At 35.1% G+C, this 23,784-nt stretch overlaps 1 protein-coding gene across 1 annotated transcript in view; it reads left to right on the forward strand.

The window, feature by feature from the left end:
- Positions 1-23,784, forward strand: part of LOC128997888 (ubiquitin carboxyl-terminal hydrolase 32-like) — a 91,948-nt gene that overhangs the window by 14,410 nt on the left and 53,754 nt on the right. Inside the window, exons 6-15 of the mRNA XM_054423672.1 lie at positions 1,915-2,154; positions 2,571-2,690; positions 3,698-3,840; positions 12,481-12,663; positions 13,847-13,987; positions 14,634-14,692; positions 14,873-14,975; positions 16,159-16,296; positions 16,968-17,118; positions 18,208-18,377. Coding sequence (XP_054279647.1) covers positions 1,915-2,154; positions 2,571-2,690; positions 3,698-3,840; positions 12,481-12,663; positions 13,847-13,987; positions 14,634-14,692; positions 14,873-14,975; positions 16,159-16,296; positions 16,968-17,118; positions 18,208-18,377 — 1,448 coding nt within the window. The remainder of the gene's footprint in view (positions 1-1,914; positions 2,155-2,570; positions 2,691-3,697; positions 3,841-12,480; positions 12,664-13,846; positions 13,988-14,633; positions 14,693-14,872; positions 14,976-16,158; positions 16,297-16,967; positions 17,119-18,207; positions 18,378-23,784) is intronic.

The following is a 23,784-nucleotide window of genomic DNA, read 5'->3' on the forward strand; positions in this document are numbered from 1 at the left end:
GGGGTTGTTTCATTCACCCTGAATAAAAAAAACTATTTGGTTTAAACTAGCTTTACAAGGAATCTACTGACATTTGTTCCTATCTTTATCACAGTAATAAAAAATATAATAGTGTCTGTGCAGCAGGGTTTCCACCCCTCCGGACAGTCCCTATTTCGGTCCCTTGTGCCTGTGTTCATGCCCATGTTAATCCGAGGGGAGGGGGGCCCGTCTCGATTTTTTCCTAACCAATGGTGTTAACCCTGCTGTGCTGGTTTTGTTTTGAACACACAGGAAACTCAAAGAAATGAAATCCCTCCGCTGCATCAAGCCTCTAGAATTAACCGATTTCAAATTGTATTGATTGGATTTTCATTAAAACATTTCAAAAAACAAACCATATTTGAAAAATATTAGATTTATTAGGTATGATTAAATGTTTAATAGTATAGGATGAAATAATACATTTGCCATACCTAATTGTTTTAACTTATTCAAATAAATATGTTATTATCGTTTCAACTTTGCCTATATTATTACCTCAGAAACTAAAAAATTCTAATTCAAATTACATACATTATTTTACATATATATTTATAAAAACTTTAATTTTGGTCATTCAAAATTTGGTGCGATATAGTCAATTTAAATGGTGTTTATAAAAACTAAAAAATTAGCCATATATATTTTTAGTGATAAAAAGGTATTAAATATATCATAACAAAGTACTAAGTAGGCCTATTAACACTTTATTAAATATATCAAACAAATAAGAAAGTGACTTGATTATTCATTTGTTAAAGCATTTTCACCATGAATAATTGCAGTGATTAGACAATCTAACAAATATTAAATATTTTTAGCAATTAAATTTCTAACACAATTCTAATGATTTCACTATCACAAAAACAATTCTGATTTTCAAGAAAAAATGATAAAAGTAGGTTCATAGGATGCGTTTAGTGCTGATAAAACTAAAGTATCGGAAGGCCTTAAATCATCCAGTTTAATGATGTTTATCTTTACGATTGCCGTTGCTGCTTGAACAATGCACATTTGGCATGCACAAGATTATCTTAATAATGCTTGGCTTCATCCAGTATCTGGAATATTGGAAGCACTTGGCAATGAGGAATGTGAACTGTGTTATGTGTTAAATAGACATACGTATTTCACAATCAAACCTTTTTATGGATTTTAAATTTTATAGTTGGTTTTTTAAACATTGAGCTGAACAATGTATTATTCATGTTGGTTTTATAAACAATTTTCATATCCATGTGGTTTTCACACTGCAAAGAAGAAAAGAATTTCAAGATCAAAAGTAGGGCATTGTAAGTATTTGAAGATGATAACTTATTGTTTTTTACATATTCTTTATTTGTTCATTTAAATATACAAACAGTTTTATTTTAAGTTAAAATAACAATAACAACAAAAATACCTTTTATGTGTAACTCTTCATTCATGTTAAAATAAGTTATAAGTTCATTCTTTAGCAGATAAAAGCAACTTATTTTTGTTATAAATTAAAATTTATTCTTCTTCTTTATGAACAAATAATCTCAATGTACAAAAAAAAATATGGTTCAGTTCTTATTGTGTTAGGTAACATTTAACAATAGAAATAAAATTAACAAAAATTTTATCACTTGGTCATAAGTAAATAAAGTTAAGACCTCCGATTAGGCCAAAACTATTGAGGACTGAGGAGTAACATTTAACGATATGATCATTTGCTGTCACTAAAATACATTGTTATATTATTGTTATATTTTTTTGTAATTTTACTACATTTCAGACTAATCCGAATAATTTGGTAAACCGAACAGGGCTGGTCCCAATTTGTTCAGAGTAGTGACTGTTGGTTTTAGGTGTTTAATTCAACAAATTATTATATTTTACACTTTTGATACAAGTTAGTTTTGGTTACAGTGGAAGAGAGGGACATCATTGAGCTTGAGAAGCGCTACTGGGTTCTGAAGGGGGAATCAAGAACTGGGAAGTTAGACTTGGACACTCTCCGACCCCTGATAAGTCCTCCTGTACCGTTGACTGTGTGTGCTGGAGTCTTTGCAGCCTTTGATGAGAACAGAGACAACCACATAGACTTCAAGGAGATGGCGTGTGGTATCTCAGCCGCCACCAGGGGCCCGATGGCAGAACGGCAAAAGTGTGAGTTTTCCCTTTTATCTCCAATGTTCAAAGAGACCTATTCATTTTGGATGAGCTTACAATTATTGATGTCCAATTAGAGGTAATCAAGATCACCTTAACTTATTTTTTACATATTTACAGTAAACCCTTGTATATGGCCACATCAGGACCTTAAACGCAATCAGAAAACAATTTAGGCAGTTAGGTGCCCTCAGTAAATATTTTACCCATGTGGGTTGATGCAACTCCTAAAAATTCACGTGTGGTCTATTGATTTGAAACCCAAACAATTAAACATATAAGATTGAATTTCCCTTTGGTAGAATTAGTTATCTTCCAATTAAATTTTAACAAATTATCACTGGCTATGATCTTTAAAATCATTGAAACTAGTTTTCTTTTTATAGTTGTTCATGTCAAAAATTTGTTTTCAGTCTGCTTCAAGGTTTTTGACCTTGATCGTGATGGTTATCTTTCCGAAAGCGAGATCAAACATATGGTGACAGTCCTACTTCACGTACGCAACGAGAACCACACTATGACACCAAAACTTGGTAAGACTTAGTAGTATTTAATTTAGTGACATTTTGCATTTAAATTTGTATTTAAAAATACAAGTTTATAGATTTTTTTTAAATTAGGTTGACAGGATCTTTTATGCATCAAATCCTGAGAGACGTCAAGTGAAAACCCCAAAATCTTACAAAGATTTCTTGATAGATTCCAAAAATGATTAATTTTTAACGACTTCTGAAATTTGACAATTATAAGTATTAATATTTAAGCAATATTAATAACTTAATTGTAGGTTTAAGTAACAAAAGAAATTATTATTTTTATTTATAAATCATTATAAATTATAGCCAATTGAGTTTTTAAAATTGCTACCGTAAAGTGGTAAAAAGTCATAATGCTTGGCAAATGTAATCATTATGAGAATCTGAATGGGTAAATAATCACACATTTTGTAATAGGCTACATTAGTATGTTAAATATTGATTTTAAACTATTTAAATATATTTAAACCTTGGGGTACTGTAGTTAATGCAAGGCTAAAATTCTATAAAATAGCACATTTATAAATTTTATTGCACCATGAATACTCCCTTAGCTGACTATTTTCAGATTGTAGTGTTTGATTCTTTGGGTAAGCAATTCATAAGATGTTACCATAGTATACCGTTTTAAATTCAAATTTGAACATAGACTTTTCAAAGCTCATGACTTTTTGTAAATATGATTACCACATTTATGTTGTTTTTGTTATTGATCATGCATCACACAGCTTTTTAATAAATCCTTCAAACACAACTCATACTAAAACAACTAATGATGAACTTTAACATCAATTTGACAGCTCCAATGGTTTTCCTTTAATTTTTTTCCACAAAAGTTTTTTTCAAAAAAATTGTTGTTCTCTCTTAGTTTTATTTAATTCTCTTAAGTGCAAATTATGTCATTTTTGTCCAAATACAAGACATTAGTGTGTTAATGTGAGAGTTCTTAAGAATTTGAAATAAATAACAGTATAAAATCTACTGACATGATTAATTGATTTCAGGATGTGACGCTAGTAAGGAAGAAGAAGAAGTATTGTCAGAGTTGAGGAAGCGTGCTTCACCCAAAGGCTTAACTATTGAGGAGTATCTTATTTGGTCCATGGAGAATAATCTCTCTATGGACTTTCTATGCCTTCTATTTCAGGTTGGTTCTTCAACAATGAAAATAAGTACGGTAATGATTGAAGTTAAAAAAAATTTCTTTAGACAGGCAAAGTTAAAGTGGTATGGCTCTTTTTACACTTATTTGTAAAACATTTATGTTGCTGGTTGAACATATAACCTTTATCATACGGTACTGAGGTGTATATGATCCTTTTGTGTAGTTTGCTGTGAGTACATTACTCACTGTAATACACTTTTGTGTTTGATTGTGCTATCAACATCCTGTGTTCAGTAATATTTTTAGTAATTTGAACTTTGATTCAGACTTTTTGTTAGTAAACAAGAGTGTATTTTTATTTTATTTTGTTCATTTAAGTAGTTGTATCTGTTTCCTCCTTAGCTTAAAAAGTTATTGGGCATTTGCATTACCGGTATATATATAACATATACAACATATCCTCAATACAATACAATATAATGTTTAAATTTAACATATCCTCTTCCAATAACTTATTCCCAGCCCTTGAAGGTTCCTCTTTCTCTCCCATCTACCATCTCACTCCCTCTTTTATCAAAATCTCTTTTCAGCCTGTATTCCAGTGCCACGATTGAAATTGTGACCGGGGGCGTTACCGGGATCGATTTAAATAATAAGAATTCTTTAGTGAGAGGTAAAAGAATGTTTAATCATTATTCAAATAAAGTGGATGGACAATATGATAAAGATAATAATAAAGACAATAATAAAAATGGATGATAAAATAATTACAGGCTCCTTTTATTTAAGTAGGCCTAAGCAAATGAAATTTATATATCAAACTCTAATAATTATAATTCTGTTTGACACGTTAATATATTCAAACAGGAATTTAATAGTCACTATATTTATTCACACAAATTATATATGAAATCAATTATTATAAAATTGATTACGATTAGTATCAATCAATCACTGACTTTAAAAGGTTAAGTTAGCCTGGACAATCACAAAAATTATAAAGTTAAATATTAATAAAGAAATCGCCTTACCAAAAACCCGGAGACCGGCGAAGTGTCCCCGATAGATGACTGGGGCCAAGTGTCTTCCTTTCGGTCAACTCCGACCTCAGTCTCTCCAAAGTACAATTGCTAAGTCTACGGTTTTTGTGGGTCGGTCGATTGAGCAAGCTACGTGTCATCAAGAATTCTGTCTACTAAATGCCAATGTTCTGACACTGGTATATGCATTGTGAAATCCATTTACCAGGTCTTTTACTTTTGAAATATAACCCCAAGATTTAGAAAATAATTTTTGGTGACTACCCGTCATATTACCCCCGCCCAGTTAGACATGGTCCCCATGTCTATTAAAAGGAACCTGTGCAATTGAAAATTAACAATGTCAAATTTAGATTCTTAATTGGTGTTGATGAGAAGACGGTAGAGATGTAGAGCGGCCGTGGATTAGGTTGTGGCAAAGACTGGTGGCGTCAGCGTAGATAGTAGACTAGTGTCGGGTGTGGCGGCGACCATGCGGACTATGTGCAACTCAGCGATGTGTTGTTGACTGTCTTTGGCATCTCAGCTCCCATGGATATATGTAAACAGAAAGAAACAACATGTGTTAGTGGTTGTATGTATGTTATGTAATATAAAGAAAGTTGTTTTTTTTAATTTTTTTATGGTTTTATGGCAAGGCGAACAAAAAAATAATTAATTATTAGCAACAGTTTCGAAAGTAAAAAGAGATAAAAAATATGCCAATTATAAACTGTTGCTGTTATAATTTTCCTATTCATGAAGATCAGTGATTGTGTGATAGTAGGGCAAACACTAAATTAATGTTCTAATTAATGAATATATGTGTGGATTGTTGACCTATATTATTACAATGTATTACACCTAAATCTACCTACTATTAAATAATCCTTTTTACAAATACCTAGTACCTTTTTTTAGGAGATTTGCTTTAACCAATTGTTGATTTGCTATAGTATAACATAAAACCTTTCATTCTACGTATTATATTTACTACACTACCTAAGAGAAAAATCCAAATACAATTTATTTACGTCAAATAATAGTCCCTACTTAATTGATATAACTATGCTACTCTACAACTACTCTCTTCTATCATAGAATGGTTTCATCCTATTTACATGGACTACGTCTGTTGTCCATTTTCCCGCCTTTTGAAGATGAATCTCGTAGTTGAGGTCCGAGAGCTTCTTCCTCACTTCAAATGGTCCACGATAGGAGGGGGCCAATTTCTTTGATCCTTCGCTAGAGTGGGGAGTTGCTAGAAGTATCTTGTCACCCGGATCGTAATGCCGTGGTGTGTGTCCTGCATCATGACGGGTCTTCTGGCGCTGCTGGGCTTTGTGGAGGATGTCTGGGATTTTCTCTCGCACATCGTGGATTCTCTTGACTGCTTCTAAGATGTCGTTGTCCGGGATTGTTGGGAGGATGGCCAAATCGATGGGATGAAGAGGCTCATAAGCGTGCAGCAGATAGAATGGTGAGTGTCCGGTGGATTCCTGTATTGACGTGTTGTAGGCGAATGTCACATTGTCCACAAACTTGCTCCAGTTGGTATGCTGGCTGTTAGAGTAGAAATGAAGCATGTCCAACAGCGTCCCGTTGAAGCGCTCCGTGAAACCCTGTGACTGTGGCCGATATGCCGAACTCTTCTTATGCTGGATTCCTAGGGCGTCGAGAAGCTGTTTCAAGATGTCCGCAGTGAAGTGTGTTCCTCGATCAGTCTGGACCTCTTGAACACACCCGAATCTTGGTAGTATTGTTTCCAATATGAATCTTACTGTAGTTTTTGCGTCTGCTTTCTCCACGGCTTTGGTGACTGCGTATCTTGTGGTAACATCCGTTGCCACAATTATATATTGTTTCTTGTTGGATCTAGGAAGGGGACCGAGATAATCTATCTGTATCTTCACAATCTATCTGTATCTCCGCAGGCTTTCGTTTGTCGGTTTTCCTAAGTTGGCAATCTAAACAAGATCGGACGTAGGTAGCGATGTCTTTATTCATTGTCGGCCAATAGTATCGCATTCCTATTTTGTACGCTGTCTTTGTTATTCCCGAATGTGCACCAGAAGATAAGCTATCATGGAATGCATTTAGTATATCTTTTACTAGAGCAGTTGGGACGGCTAGCAAAAGTTTGTTCCCATTCCTAAAGTTGGATTTGTAGTAAAGAATATCGTCTTTTAAGACATACATTCTAGAGGCTCTTCTAATCTTCCCACGTGCTCCTACAGGATCATGAAGTGCATTACGAATGCTTAAGAGATACTCGTCTTCTAACTGGAGTTTGTGAATGTTAACTTGAGTGACCAGGTTTATCAGCATCTCCTCAGCAACTGCTTCATTGTCTATTTCCACGTTGATCGGGTTCCTGCTCAGTCCATTCGGGACCCTCATTACCGCACCAGGCCTATGTGTTATCGTGAAATCAAAGTCAATCAGTTTCATAGCCAACCGATTTAGCCTAGAACTCAAATTCTTAATGTTCTTGTAATACTGAAGACTAGCGTGGTCATTGTAAATAGTAAAATGTCTACCTAGTAACAACGAACGGAAATAATTCACTACAAACACCACACTTAAAAGTTCTAATTCAGACACAGTCCAACGATTCTCCGTATTCTTCAACGTTCTGCTGACGTAAGCAACGGGTCGCAATGTTCCGTCCACTTGGTACTGACACAGCACTCCACCGACTCCTACTCGACTTGCGTCACACATAACCACTGTGTCAAGGTTGTCACTAAAATGAGCTAGTAAGGGTGGAGTAGTCAACGCATCTTTTAACGCCTTAAAGGCCGTTTCATGCTCTTCTGACCATGGTAAGCTACGCGAATCGCAGTGCTCCTTCTTGGTTAACTGCGTTAACGGATGAGCGATTTCACTGTACTTGGGGATGAATTTCCTATAGTATGACGCAGTACCCAGAAAACTCCGCACGTCTTTGACTTTACGGGGACGGGGGAAATCCTGTATAGCCCGAATATTTTCCTGGAGGGGCCTTATACCATTGGGCTGTACTTCATGCCCCAATATTTCTATTTTAGTGTAGAAAAAATGACATTTAGATGTCTTAAGTTTCAAACGAGCGGTCCTAAGTCTTTTGAATGTCTCTTCTAAACTCTTAAGCTGCGAGTCAAAAGTGTTACCATACACGACCAAGTCGTCAATGTATAAAACTATTCCGTGATAACAGCAATCCCGCAAAAACCCTGTTCATTGATCGCTGGAAAGCATTTGGACTAGTTTTCATTCCCTGAGGGAGACGGGTATACAACCCCTTGTGGGTTATGAAAGTTGTATAATCCCTATGCTCGGGGGCTATTGGCTGTTGAAAAAATGCCTGATTTACGTCCATTTGAGAGTAGAATGACGCACCTTCCAAAGTCTCAAGGATAGTATCTATTCGGGGGAAAGGATATTTGTCATCCACTATTAGTTCGTTAATTTTCTTATAATTATGTACTAAACAAAACTTTCCCCCAGGTTTCTTCACCATGAAAGTAGGTGCAGCATACTGGCTCTGACAGTGTTCAATAACACCAGCTTCTAATAAACCGTCCACCTGTCTATCTAATTCTTCCATTTCTTTGGGGCCTAACCAATAGGGAGGTAGGGCTACGGGTTCCTCTGACTTAACTCTTATCTCGTACGGGGGAATATTTGCTTCCTCTAAGTCTGTATCGTCCTTAGCAAACACGTCCCTGTAAGAATTTATTAGCTCCTGTGCTAATTTGAATTGAGAAGGCGTTAACTGTGGGTTTATATCTATTTTGTTCCCGCCACTATCATTTATACTTCCTGAGAAGGTAGGAAGTAGAGGGTCCGATTTAGGTACTATCGTTAGAATATCAGATTCTACAACATCAGAGATACCATTAAAAATAGGGCTTAAAGTCACGTTTTGGGGCTCGTGGAAAAGTGTTCCCAAGTATGAGTCACGTTGGATGCATCTAGTGTAAAGTTTTGGGGAGCATCGAATAAATCGACTGAGACTATTTGTACTGGGGCACTACGTGTAGCGGCTGACTCATCATTGCGCGCGGAAGTGCGTGTCCAGTTACCTAGCATCGGCAACTCTGTACGTTGACCCTGGCACGAGAACGTAACTGTTCGCTTATCATAATCGAGTACTGTACAATACTGAGACAAGAAATCATTTCCTAGCAGTAAAGAACAATTTAGTTCCTCTACTACAAACACATTATGTACAAAACACTTAGAGTCTATGCGAAATTCCACTTCTGCTTCACCTAACACATTTAAATGGGTTTTACCCGCTGTAGTGAGGAGTGCGTTAGTTGGCTTGATAATATATTTTGATTCTCTGAGCTCCTTGCTATTTACACATGAAATATTAGCTCCAGAATCTAAGAGTATAGCTACTTCACCGCCCTCCATTAGTCCGTTCACATGCAAAGGATATCTTTTCTTGATTCCCCGAGTAACAACTGAGCTGCAAACACTTTCCGCTTTCATTTGTTTTGTAAAGTCAGAAAGGAACCTTACATGCTTTTGCTGATATTGCTTTTGCACGCATGGATTGTAAATGTTACACTCATCATTATCTATGCTATGTACACTGTCGTTAAACTTCCGAGGTATTTGGCCAGCGGGGGGAGGTTCATCATCCCCCGGCCTAATTAGTTTTTTTTATAACGAGGGGCACGACAGTCAACAGTGAAATGTCCCATGTTATGACAATTCCTACAAGGCTGACTGGGGAAGTTAGAGAAATGCACCTGTTTACCAGGTCGACCCCCATAATGTACATTTTCCCTGCGGTGATAGCGGTCACGATCACTATACGAATTAAGCTGAGTATAAGACCTTGAATTGTGGTAAGGGCTTTCAGATCGGTAAGGACTACGTCCTCTTTCATCTCGATTATTATAGCTGGTTCGGGCGGGGGAATGGCGATAACTTGGTCTCCTATTCTCCTCGCCTGGCAGGTGATCGGTGATACTTTTGGGAACTAGACGACCTATTTTCTTCATGACGTGGTAAACTACGAGAGCTATGTGGAGTATAGGGCGAGATATCCCTACGAGATCGCCTGCTGTCGTCTAAGGATCTGTCGTCGACTCTATCTTTACCATAGCGTTTAACTCTGTCGGTTTTAGCAGAAACATGTATCTCGTGCACCATTTCAGTAAGAGAATTTAATTTGGCTTCAATATCAGCATGATTGGACTGCTTAGGTTCTAATACCCCAAATCTACGCCTTAACAAGTAATTACCATGCTCAAATTTAGCAATGTTCGCCTTTAACAATCCTAGAGTGGTATTATCCAAAATAGAAATTTGCTGTAACATCGCAGGATTTAACCCCTTTAGAATATGACCGCAGATTTTGGACTCGTCCATTGTCGAGTCGACCAGCCGGCAGAGTTTTTCAACATCAGCAGTATATTCTGCTACCGTTTCATTAGGTTGTTGGACTCGTGAGTTTAGCTCTAGCATAAGCAGTTCTTTAATTTCAACCGGTGCAAAATTCGATAAGAAAGCAGTTTTGTAAGCTTCATAGGTAGCCTGAGGGTTTTTAACTTCAAGATTTTCAAAAAAACTCAATGCAGCGTTTTCCAGATACATGGGAAGATATAAGACCTTTTTATTATCATCCCATGCGTTTATCTTGGATGCACGCTCAAATTTGTTAAAAAATATGTGAATATCCTGACCAGCTTTTCCCGTGAAATTTCCAGGTTGATAAAAAGGAGATTTTTCCCTATTCATAGTGACGGCTTCTGAAGGTTCAAACGTAGGAAGTGAACTGTTGGTCTGGTCGACGGTATGCGATTCCGAGCCGGCACCTAAGGTCTGGATGTCAGTATTTTGATATACGGGGGCGGGGTTAGCGGTAGATGGAAGTTGTCTATTATCTAAAGTTATCTCATTATCAGACTCATTAACTGAATCATAAGTGTGGAACTCACTTGGTGAACTATACAAAGTAAGTTTGGAATCTTGATCGTACTTAAGTTTCAACAACCTAAGGTTTCCTCTTAAATAGTCTAGATCAGCGTCTACCGGATAAGTTAGCCCTAAATTTTTATACCAGTTTAATACCTCCTTTCTATTACAGCTTTTAATGTCTGACAAACGTAGTGCGTCCGTTACTCGCCATTACACATAGTTTTGTTATATGACATGAAAAATTTATTAAATAAAATAATTCACATAGCTAATGTAACAAAATCAATCCACACATTCCTACGTTAAAGAAACACATTACTAATTTTAAACTCGCTATAGAAGCCTATCGCATCCTATCAATAGGTACAAAATAAAAGACATAAACAGATATAAAATTCAACTTTAGACAGCGTTAATGTTATCAATCGTCATTTAAATAAAACGGATAAGCAATCTTCAATAATACAAAACAAAAATATTCGTGTAAATAAGCTAATTATAACCGAGCCCTAATACCTGGTAAAAGACGTACAAAACGAAAGAGTGGCTAACAACTTTAAAACTAGATTAATACAGAGGCCTAACAACAAGAATTAAGCATGAGCTGCAGCTCACTGTCGTCAAGCTATTTATTCTCAACGAGGGTATATCAAACGGCTTAAATCGCTTATCATGCGCCCAAAATCAAAAATAGATAATACTTTTATAAAACACAACACTAAATAGAAATTACGTACTTTCTAGCATGCACAAAAACATACAACGATTGTCCAGGTAATAATAACAAAGGCCTAACAATTATAGACATATAAGATGTAACTCAAACAAAAGAAATTATTGATGTACACACAAAAGAACTATTCTTAAGTAAAAACTTAAGACACGGCTGTCTCCACCATTTGCCACGATTGAAATTGTGACCGGGGGCGTAACCGGGATCGATTTAAATAATAAGAATTCTTTAGTGAGAGGTAAAAGAATGTTTAATCATTATTCAAATAAAGTGGATGGACAATATGATAAAGATAATAATAAAGACAATAATAAAAATGGATGATAAAATAATTACAGGCTCCTTTTATTTAAGTAGGCCTAAGCAAATGAAATTTATATATCAAACTCTAATAATTATAATTCTGTTTGACACGTTAATATATTCAAACAGGAATTTAATAGTCACTATATTTATTCACACAAATTATATATGAAATCAATTATTATAAAATTGATTACGATTAGTATCAATCAATCACTGACTTTAAAAGGTTAAGTTAGCCTGGACAATCACAAAAATTATAAAGTTAAATATTAATAAAGAAATCGCCTTACCAAAAACCCGGAGACCGGCGAAGTGTCCCCGATAGATGACTGGGGCCAAGTGTCTTCATTTCGGTCAACTCCGACCTCAGTCTCTCCAAAGTACAATTGCTAAGTCTACGGTTTTTGTGGTCGGTCGATTGAGCAAGCTACGTGTCATCAAGAATTCTGTCTACTAAATGCCAATGTTCTGACACTGGTATATGCATTGTGAAATCCATTTACCAGGTCTTTTACTTTTGAAATATAACCCCAAGATTTAGAAAATAATTTTTGGTGACTACCCGTCACACCAGTATCTTCTAGGTTTTCCTCTCAACCTTCTCTTTATTACCATCAACTCCATTTCCTCACCAATTATCTCGTTTCACATTCTTCTCACATATTAAGCTATGCAACTGAGGTAGTATACAGTTGTATGTGACAGGTGTGTCATATCGTGCTGGGACTGCGACCCACGTCTAGTCAAGAGGAAGGAGAGATTGTCAGAGGGTGGTTAGAGAGGGAGGAGAGGAGGGGCTACAGTGTTGGTCAGTTCTGGTACCTGATAGCCATGGACTGGTGGGTGTCTTGGTTGGAGTATGTCGGCTACCCCAGGAACCTTGGAAGTGTGAGTTTTTACCTAACTATTCCTAGTGCCAATGCTACTAAGCAGTGCTCGATTTGTGGGGGAACAGAGTTCCGGTACTTCTCTTTCGGAATGATAAAAATATTGTCATAAATAGGTGCTAATCACATTAAATAAGTTACAGTTCCGGCTCGTCATTTTTTACAAATCGAGCACTGTTACTAATTGATATGACGAGTCAAATACTTTATTAAATATGTCAAACAGGGTTTTGACCTGAATCGATATTTTTCCTGCTCCTATAGTAAACTATGTTGTTGGTTTGTGAATTTGTCACTACACATTATTCTTTGTGCTACAATTGCGAGCTTGCTTATGTGTTGGATACTTGGGCCTAGTTTTCGGAATCACCTTTACTAAATAATCATCACAAACGAACTATAGATGGCTTAAATAGTTATTTTATGTTTAATAAGTTGTTGGTGGGGCTGGATGTTGAAATACACATAGCTTAGAAATAGATGACTAAATTATCAAACACAATTTAATTAGTAAATTGGGAGAGCATATACTAGGTGGTAAATAGATTAGTTTATTCTGCCCTATTCATTGGTATGTTACTTTAGTCTCGATAAAATAAGATGCATACCTAGTGTAGTCCTCAATTCTCCGTTAAGAGTCCATGGAGCCTAGACGTTTTAACTTATAAAACAATTTAGAATCTACAAAGCAAATTTTCAATCTCTCAGTATACTAGTTATTTTAATTACAATAACTTTGATATTTGAACAAATATTTTTAGGTGGTAAATAACTAAAAATCTTCAGCGGATTTTTGAAAATAACAAAATTAACATTGCTCTTATGACAGGCAAATCCTAGATGGCCGTTGGCTTTCATGGACTCCCTGGCAATACATTCAAAACAACAAACAACATTTCTAATCTCACAGTGTACTAGATATTTACATTATAATGACTTTGGTGTTAAAAAACTATTTTTGGATGATAGTTAACCCTTCAGCAGCTGTTTGAAACTATCCAAGATGGCCCCTTGCCTCCAAGGACTCTTAATCACTAGTTCTGGAGTTTCATTGTTTCATTTTCAAATCCAACTGTTAGAACTGTAACTATGTTGTCCTCAATCAAAACAAATATTCATCGACTATATTTCATTTACCATTCTGGTTCTTACATTGATATATGTCATTTTGTGGTGTCATTTAGATGAGTGGCAGTGAAGTTTCTCTGAACAATATTATATCATCAGATTACAACCCAACTGGCAGCCTGAAGCGAGTAGCTCAACGACTGACAGGCAATAAGAGGACTATCGTAGAAAACTGCCTGGCACTTGAGAACTCTCCAGTAAGTTAAATCATTGAATTATACTCTGTATACATATACCATTACATACAAGTACGGTACTTTTAGTTTAGGGAAATAAATTTATGTATTTTTCTGTGGAATTGGCTGGTTTAACTGAAAACTTACACAACTACATACCTTGTGTAAACAACCGCACCTAATAATTTACATTTACATTTTTTAGTAAAATTTAACAGAACTAACTTAATAGTTGATCATAAAGTCATCCACCTCATATAATAATAACACGAGGCAAGAAACATGCGTTAACTTCCAATTTCATGAAACTTGATTACAGTGTATAAGGACTTACAACAAGCTCCATGAGACCTCTTGACTTTGAGTCACAGAACATGAAGTTCCATAAAAGTCTTGTTAATTTGTTTGGAATTGCACCAAAACATTTTATAAGTCTTTATGTCCTTAAATTGTTTCTGCTTTCATATGAATTCAAGCTTACACTTAGATACCGTACCTTTAATTCATTAAGTGCTAAATATAATTTGAACTAGGGTGAGTAAAGGATTGTAATAGTTTCAACTGGCAGTTTTTCATACATATTACAAAGTCCATAAAGAGATTTTGTAACTTCAACTAATGCAATTATTAATAATATTTGCACCTAATTATCTTTTTTTGTTTTCAGGTGGTGGTGACTGGAATAACCTCTCTTGAACCATCAGAGCCTCCAGGCCTTAGTCTTAGGTAATAATTGTTTTTCTTAATAACAAATAAATATAGCATTTAAGGCTACAATTTTAATTTACACAATTTACTCTTCTACAAAAGATAAAAAAAGGGTAAATTTTTAGTTCAAATACCACTATTGTTGTTTATCTAAATACTTAACTGAATTAGATTCAGTAACTGGTATTTGTGTTTCAGTGTGACTCCTAGTCCATCCCAGTCACCGAGACCCATCCGGCGCTACCCTGTCAAGCCTGGACCCATCGACAACTCGGGTCTGGTTGCTCCTCCTATGTTCAAGGTAGTAATATAGCTAACAATTGACTAAGATGTGTTTATTGTATTAGTATTTATCAAGTGTGTCAATACTTTTCTATTTTCCGCTTAAATTTATTGCACTGTAGTTGTTTTGAATGAGAGAGGCTACACCTCCAAGATATTTCCGATCTCCTGATAAAGTCCCTGATATTTCAGTTGGGTCCCAGATATCCCCGAAATTCCACAGAATTGTATAGTGTAACCCCAATTGTTATTAACTTTAAGAAGTGATATATGGTCTGAACCAAAAGATAATTTTCATCTTTCAAATCAAATCAAATATGCCTTTATTTAGCAAGCGTTCCTCAGTATATACTGCTTTACAGGATAACTCTTGTCAATTTACTATTACTAGATAAAACTAATAACAGGAAGTATAATATAATCAGAAAGTATATATACAAGCAAAAAATTCTATTTACATTGCTATTTTAATCTATTTACAAAATTTGAGGTACTTCATTCACAGCTGTATACATTTATTTTATTTTATTTCTGAAAGCTGGAACAAATATTATCTTTGTAACGGTTATTTGAGAGTTTGAGCATGAAAAATGAAGTTTCACTTAAAAGGATGGTAAAGATAATGTACCCCTGTGCTCACCAAATAAACTGACGATCGTAGTGAGAGCAACCAAGAACTTTAACCTAAACTCCCTAAAAAGAAGACCTATGGTAGGCAAATGAGAATTGACCTTATTTTACACATAATGTATCCTTGAAAATTGCTAGGTAAGGTCCTTGAAAATTCATAAAACACTCAATTTTGGTATGTTGATGCCATTTTAATTAATGTGACTCTAATTGTGACTAATTTATTATAGTCCATTCACAAAATTTAGGTGGTTTCAATGGATATTCCCCCACTACCTTTTTTGCTTGATGTATATGTTGCAGCTGATAGACGTTTCGGCAAACCTCAGCTGTTGACATATTGTTTTAAAGATAGGATCAAGTGGAGGGGATGCATTTCTTCCCCTAAAACCGCCTAATTTTTTTCAATGGAGTATTCTACTTCTTAACTTTATCATAGGTAGCCCAAGAAATAATTTTAAAACTAAACCATTCATAATTATATAATTTTTGTCATATTTAATACTAAGTGTCAGAGACTAAACTTTTTCGTAGACATTTTTAATTTAATCATTGGAATATTTGATTTACAGGTTAATAGTCTGACTGGAGAGGGAGGAAAGCTCAAGAAGAACTTTGGGATTCGATCCCGAGACTTTGAACTGGTTCCCGATTCATTGTGGAAAGCTCTTTCTCAGTGGTATGGAGGGTCCCCTGCACTACCCCGCCAGGTAATTTAAAACTTTTGATGTGTGCAATTTAATTATTTTAATATGTAATTTTTGTCTTTGGAAACCTTTATAGTTCAAGATTTATATTTGGCACTAGTCATACAAAAATGTTGCATTGGACATTGTCAGGTTAATCTTAAATCTATGTAGTTGAAAACTGACACATTTCAAAACCAATTTTCAGTCATTGTTGATCACTTGAAAGTCTATGTGTTTAGTGCAGAATTCTGCCCTCTCAAGAATATGTGATGCAGCTATTTTCATAAATTATTTCAATGAACTGTGTAACATTGAGGAACAAAAAAGTTTCTTTGGCCTATTCATGGCGCCTGTTTTCCTTAGCTACGATTTGGCTTGCACACTGTTAGGGAGTTTTTTTTTACGCTGCCTAAGAGTCTGCTGACTGTAGATTACTTGGTTTGCAATTTTCTCAATGGATTGGCAATGAATTACCACATTTGAACAAATATATTTTAATCCATGTCCAACTAAAATTATTTATGGTCAAAAAGTTAACAATATTAACCCCATAAAACAATACTGTATCAAAATAAAAACTAAAGGAATTGTGATGGTTCGCTAATGCTCTTAATCTGCCACTGCCCTTTACTAGATGTTTACAATAACAAGACCTAAGTGGGGCTCAACTGTATTTGAATGTGTTTTGCCAGGTTATATTGCCCAAGGGGGGTAGCCAGGTTGAGTTGGAGCTGTACCCCATCACAGTAAAGTTGCTCCGTCACCAGAGCCAACCTGCTAGGCTACCTCAGCAGCCTAACACATGGTCTGGTATGGTGGGGGGTTACGGAGCAGCAGCACTTAGTAAGTATCTTCTATACTAGATGCTTAAATTTGCAAAGATATATCTGTTTAAGGCTCTAGGGCAGGATTTTGATTTGTAGAATGAAGGAATAGCAGCAAGCTACCTCAGAAGGGGTACAGTTAGGCTATAGAACACTCAAAAGATCCATAAAACACACGTTTAGCGAAACAAGAACTATCTTTTTCTACCCCTGAAAAAGTCCCTCAGGGGATGAAATATTGTGTGTACTATGGCCTACCTGTACCTCTTTTAAGGTAGAAGCTGCCATTTTCTCATTCCAAGATATATTTAACCTGATCATAATATTTTTCAATCCTGATTGAATACTATAACCTTGACTTAGTGAACCTCAATATTACAAAATCCTTATAAGTAATAGTAATGGACTTTTTTAGGACCAATTAGTAAATTTAATTTCATTATGTTTACCCTTATAATATGATAATTAAGATTATTTAATATTATTTATATAAGTGTATAGTTTTATTCATGTTTTGGAGGTTAAGTGGTAGAGAGGACTTGCAAGTCCTAACTTCACCTCTTACATAAAGACATTTTTCATTTTTTCAAGTAAGAAAGTGTAAACTATAAGGTATGATTGAAAAATCCCGGATCGGTGTAATATATTTTTTACCATTATATATAAAGTAGTAATAAGACTTGGTATATTGATATATACCATAAATGTCTACTTTATTAAGCTATTATAACTATTTTATCCCTTAGATGGCCCATTAGGAGTCAGATGAAATTCTTAAATAGCAGCATAGGTTGAGTTTGGTATCACATTAAAGGTCTTTGTTAGTAAAACACATTGCCCCAAACGCAAATTCGAAAGGACAACCTAGTCAAAAATGACAGCTATTCAAAGATTCATCGAATTTGCAATGCTACTATACGCTACCTCCTCATGCCTGCTAGAGTTTGGAAGAAAATCATAAACTTAAGCATAGGTTGATATGCACATCAAATAAAGATCTTTATTAGTACAATACAATACCGTAAATTTGAGCTCAAAAGAACAACTGAGTAAAAAACAGCAGCTATTCAAGGATTCAAATGACTTTGAATGCTTTCTATGTCAGTAGGTACAACAGGCTACGCATATGTATCCAACCTGCCGACTGCTCCGAAGCGTTATCTCGCCTACTTGGCTACATTCAGCAGAATGGCCACTGTCAATCAAGTCTACGACTTCCTATGCGAAAGGCTTCATTTCCGAGCAGATGACATGCGTCTATGGCTCTACAGAGACGAGGTATGTATTAGTTCAACTGACTACTTGTGTGAAATTAAAATTAACATAAAATAGTGCATAATCTCAAATCTGTAATACTGACTGCCTTTCTCATGTATCAGCTGGCCAGCCTTCATGTGGTGATAATCGTGGTAGCAGTGGGAAAGGTGGTATGATAGAACAATCAATGTGGTTTGGTTAGTTTCAGTTTGTTAGATATGACGCTACATTGTATGATCTAACGGTACATGGATCAAACTGGCAAGTTAAATAAAAGTAACCAGGAGAATTATAAATAGACAATATAAAATGAATTTGAGTTGATACACAACATTTTTTCCACCCTTACGTTTAAAAGGTTAATTTATTTTTATTTTAAAAATTAATATTTATTTTAATTATCATAAACATATAAATGGGGTCTGGAAAAATATGTCTCAAAATAGGTCTCAAAATACCCCCCCCCCCCCATTTTGAGTGTCCGCTGTGTGAGTTATGGTGATGATACAGTGTTGGAGACAGCAGCTATAAAAAATGGTAGGCATGCCATGTTTTGGTAGGCATGCAATTTTTATTGACAATCTTACAATAATCTTACTAAGAGATGTACAAATCCATCCATACAAGATTACTACGAAGTTACTATTAAAAATATAAGTGAAAGAGATTTTGAAATCTGCAGGGCTGCCTACGAGAACATTCTTCACAACGTACCCAATCACTGTTGTTCAAGTGTTTGACTGCTACCTTCTGTAGTGTATTCCAACTTAGGTTGGGCGTTTGTGTATTGTTAGTTGTAATGTGTTAGTTAAGTTTTTTTCACCTGAGGATGGGATCAGATTCCAGATCCCGAAACGTTGTGTATTGTTTTTTTACAATCGTGATGGAAAATGTCTGCAATAAACCTGTTTTTTTTTTTTTTAACAACATAAACTCACCATCACCAACAATGAACTTCAAACAAAGAGTACCCAATCACGCTTTTTAGTGTTTGTCTGATAATGGTGACCACTTCCACTTGTCATGTACTGTAAATAAAAAAGATTCCCTCTACTGGGCTGCATTAAACCCACAGGAACTTCACCAACGACCACTTCACAGCCCCTTTTTTAAAGTTAGGCAACGATATAATAAAATTCAAATCGCTACTGTTAAATGATTTGAGTTCCTCAGACCTACTAAACATTTGAAGTCATTGAATAGCAAAAAATTGTATTTCAACAAGAAGGGGCCATAGCACACATTTCATATTGATTCCTTTTCCTATTCCTAGCAATTTTTAGAGAGTTGTTTCCTAAACGACTCTCTTTGGGAAGAGGCATCTCATTGCCCGCTTGGTCACCCTATGTTTTTTTTCCTAAGGCACTAAGGATGCAATCACCCAAGCGGTGACTGCCATTTCAATGAATATCACGAATTTCAATTCATTTAATTTCAATTTCATTGAATTTCAATTTTTATTCAATGAAATTCATGTGGCACAACAAACTATGTTAAACTTCCAGAAAAGAAAAAAAACAATGTCTCAACAATGGAGTGCACCATTTATCAGCTATAGTTTTCAAAAACAAATATTGTAAAATGATATACAGTAGAACCCCGGTTAACCAAATTCAGGTTAACCGAAACCGTTTTATAAAATAATACAGGGCTAAAATATAAGTAACACATAGTGTAAAATAATTTAGTAACTTCAATTTGTTCTACTTCCTGTCCTGCCCGTGGCAATGTACGTGCGTAAATTGATAGGCCTATCTGTTATAGTTTTTAATCGTTTCAAGTTTTGTGTTTATGTTAAATGTGTGTAACAATTCTGACGACACCTCAAGAAGTGGATCCTTTTATGTGCCTGACGATGGTGGAGTTAAAGAACTACCGAAACATGTATCAAGTAAATTTCGACACTACAATACATGTCAAGGATTTTCTGACAAGGAATTTTTTTACCAATGAAACGCAATCCTGGGGCTATCAAAATGAATTATCAATTGTTTATTTTAAAGTATTTTCCAACCCATTGTAACATTTCTGTAGCTAAAATAACCGAAAAATACTTTATTATATAGTCATTGTTTTAAATTCATTATTCTTACTCACGGTGGTAATACATAGGCAATTGTTAACATATGACGGATTGACCGAAATTTTGTTTATCCAAAATGGCTCCCCCCCCTTTATTTTGGTTAACTGGGGTTCTACTGTATTAATTACTTTTATAAATAAGAGTATTAATTTTAATAATCTTTTGAAAAACGGGAGGTTTTTTCCGGATTGTGTCTATGAGTCCAATATAAGTAGCCTTAAATAACCAGTAGTTTACATAACGTACAGCACACATACACTCAAGTTGATATGTCAGTACTGAGTATTGAAAGCAAACAGTAACCCAAAATAGAACATTCCAAACAATTACAAATCAACCCTTTTTTGGGGTTTCCTATCATGTTGTGAATGGCGCCTAGTATTTGTTGTGACAAGTGACATAGCTGACAGCGAGTAATGAATGGGGATTGGAAACAATAGGCTTATGACGTTTGGATTGGAAGTGAATCGTTGAATTGTGAAGAGTAGGAAAATTCAGTTGAAGAGGCGGAGAGTACTGGCGGTTCAGCTCGGCTGGTGACGACACAGGAAGCAGGAACAGTTGATGATGGTGAAGTCACAAGATCATACATAGTTTCTGCCATTGTCACAACAAAATTTACTGCTTCATTGTAAACCTACCAGCTGGTCTGTTGATTGAATGTTAGGTCATGGGCTATTAATTAACAACTGTTTCTCAGGATATGTCGGCCTTAGTCACTAACAAGACTACATGATCGCGCCACTCATCCTACACTCATCTCCATTCATACTTGGCTTAAAATACCTACTTAGTATGGTCGCCATTTCATTGAAAAGTATTAAAAGGTCTCATTTAATCCAACCTAGTTCTTAATGGTTGATTAAACATACGTTTGGCAGTGAATTTACAAGTAGTACTATGAACTGTGTTACGAGTAGAGATAAAAAATCTATTTAGTGCTAAATTCACATCTTTGTTTTCAAAAGTTGTAAATTTTAATCTTTAGTTTAAAAATACATACATAGTCACTTAATTTAAGTTCCTGAATAGTTGGTCAACCATACAAAATGTAACAAAAGATTCTATTTAACTCACTGTGTTATTTAGTTTCCATATGCACATAATTTAAATCTGTCGGTAATGGAACTTGAATAGACTTTTAAAATATGTTCCTATATAATCAATATATACATTTATTCGCATAATTTAAATTTAGTGGTAGTCTAATAAATCCATCTGTGTGTCCATGATTTTGTGACGATAATTAATTTTGTAACCTTAACCTGTAAAAAGTAACCTGTAGTGTTGTAGTCTGCTTGCTGCAAATGCTAGAAATTATTTTTTTGGACCAAATATAGCTAATAGTGGTTTACAATTGGCTAAGACCAGTAATTGGTACAAGGGTGATAGAATGGTATCAACATTTGGTACAAACATTGAATAGTAATTAATTACACCTTGGAAACCCTTGAGTAGGAACTGGTTCCTTAACAATTGATCTGACTTTATCTTTGGAAATAGCAAAACCATCTTGTCTAATTACATACCCTAAATACTGTAAGCTATCACTGAAAAAATACATCTTTATGAACGGTTAACCCTTTTGTATTCAACTTATTACACTTGTATCATAGTCTCGACAGGTGTTCAGCGGTGTCAACTTCAGTAACAATAATACTATTAAAAAAAATTAACTTACACCGGGGATACCTTGTAATGTTTGTTCAATTAATCTTTGAAAAATTCCAGTGCCGGACAATATTTTGTAACTATCTGCAAGGTATAGGATGTCTGTCTACTTCAAGATATGAACTTAAGATTATCACCGTCAACCGGGGCTACTTTATAACAATTTTTTTGAATAACTGTAATAACTTTTTTATTTATAAAGGTATATATATATATTTTATATCAAATTGTCCGGATTTGCATGAGCTATTGAGCTATGTAGTAAAAAAAAATTAATTGCTTATGTACAATAAAAAAAAAATAAAATGTACCTGTAAAAAGTAGCCCCGGGTTCGGGGCTACTTTATTACAGTCACTTGGGATACCAATAACTCCAAGATGGTTAGTCTAAGGGGTTACTTTATAACATGCATTTGAAAGCTGGGGCTATTTGGAACAGTTTGGTGGAAATTGCATTTTTCTATCTCTATTACTTTAGAAGTTACAGCAAATTGGAAAAACCGTTGCGCGGGGAACTTTGTACACCATAAGGGTTTTGTAAAGTATATATACAGGGTGTTTTTTTAAAAACTTGCATCTTTATTTATGTAAAAACCGCAATAGATAGAAATATGCAGTTTGCGGGAATCATCTATTGACGTAGGGGGACCAATTGTTTTGAATTCAACGTTACATTCACATTCCCCCCCTTTCCCCCCTGCCACCAACTTATTTTTTTTAAATAGCAAGGTACCCCTTGTGACATATCAAATAAAAGAGCATAAAAAAAGAAAATGTTTGATGAAAAAAAATTGAAAATCGGTTCATAAATTTGTGAGATATTCCCCCCCTCACCCCCCCGGAACTTAATTTTTTTTTTAATAGCAAAGTACCCCTTGTGACATATCAAATGAAAGAGCATGAAAAAAGAAAATTTTTGGTGAAAAAAAATTCAAAATCGGCTCATGAATTTGTGAGATATTCACCCCCCTTTTCCCCTACTCATAACTTGTTTTTTAATAGCAAGGTACCCGCCCTTGTGACATATCAAATGAAAAATAAATTTCGCCAAAATTTGTCTTTTTTCATGCTCTTTCATTTGATATGTCACAAGGGGTACTTTGCTATTAAAAAAAATAAGTTCCGGGGGGGGGTGAGGGGGGAAATATCTCACAAATTTATGAACCGATTTTCAATTTTTTTCATCAAAAATTTTCTTTTTTCATGCTCTTTTATTTGATATGTCACAAGGGGTACCTTGCTATTTAAAAAAAATAAGTTGGTGGCAGGGGGGGAAAGGGGGGGAATGTGAATGTAACGTTGAATTCAAAACAATTGGTCCCCCTACGTCAATAGATGATTCCCGCAAACTGCATATTTCTATCTATTGCGGTTTTTACATAAATAAAGATGCAAGTTTTTAAAAAAACACCCTGTATATATAAATGAAGGAAAGTATATAGAGTTGTAATGATGCATGCAGTGAGTTACCAAAGAGTTATACTTAACTAAAAAAAATAATAATTAGCTCTAAATTACCTGTGTTTTTTTTGTCTTGTCCGGGAAAATTGGCTCCAGAAGCAAGGGTCGCCATGCCCTTTCAGATAAAAATCTGCTGTAGCTGTAAGTAGTCTGTTACTTATTCTATTTCTAGTCCTTCAAACTTGTGTGGAAAACTTAACAGACCTCTTCTAT

The sequence above is a fragment of the Macrosteles quadrilineatus genome, unplaced genomic scaffold (genome assembly GCF_028750875.1).
Source record: "Macrosteles quadrilineatus isolate MER2022 unplaced genomic scaffold, UCM_ALF_1.0 Scaffold_7__1_contigs__length_78375512, whole genome shotgun sequence".
NCBI lineage: Eukaryota > Metazoa > Arthropoda > Insecta > Hemiptera > Cicadellidae > Macrosteles > Macrosteles quadrilineatus.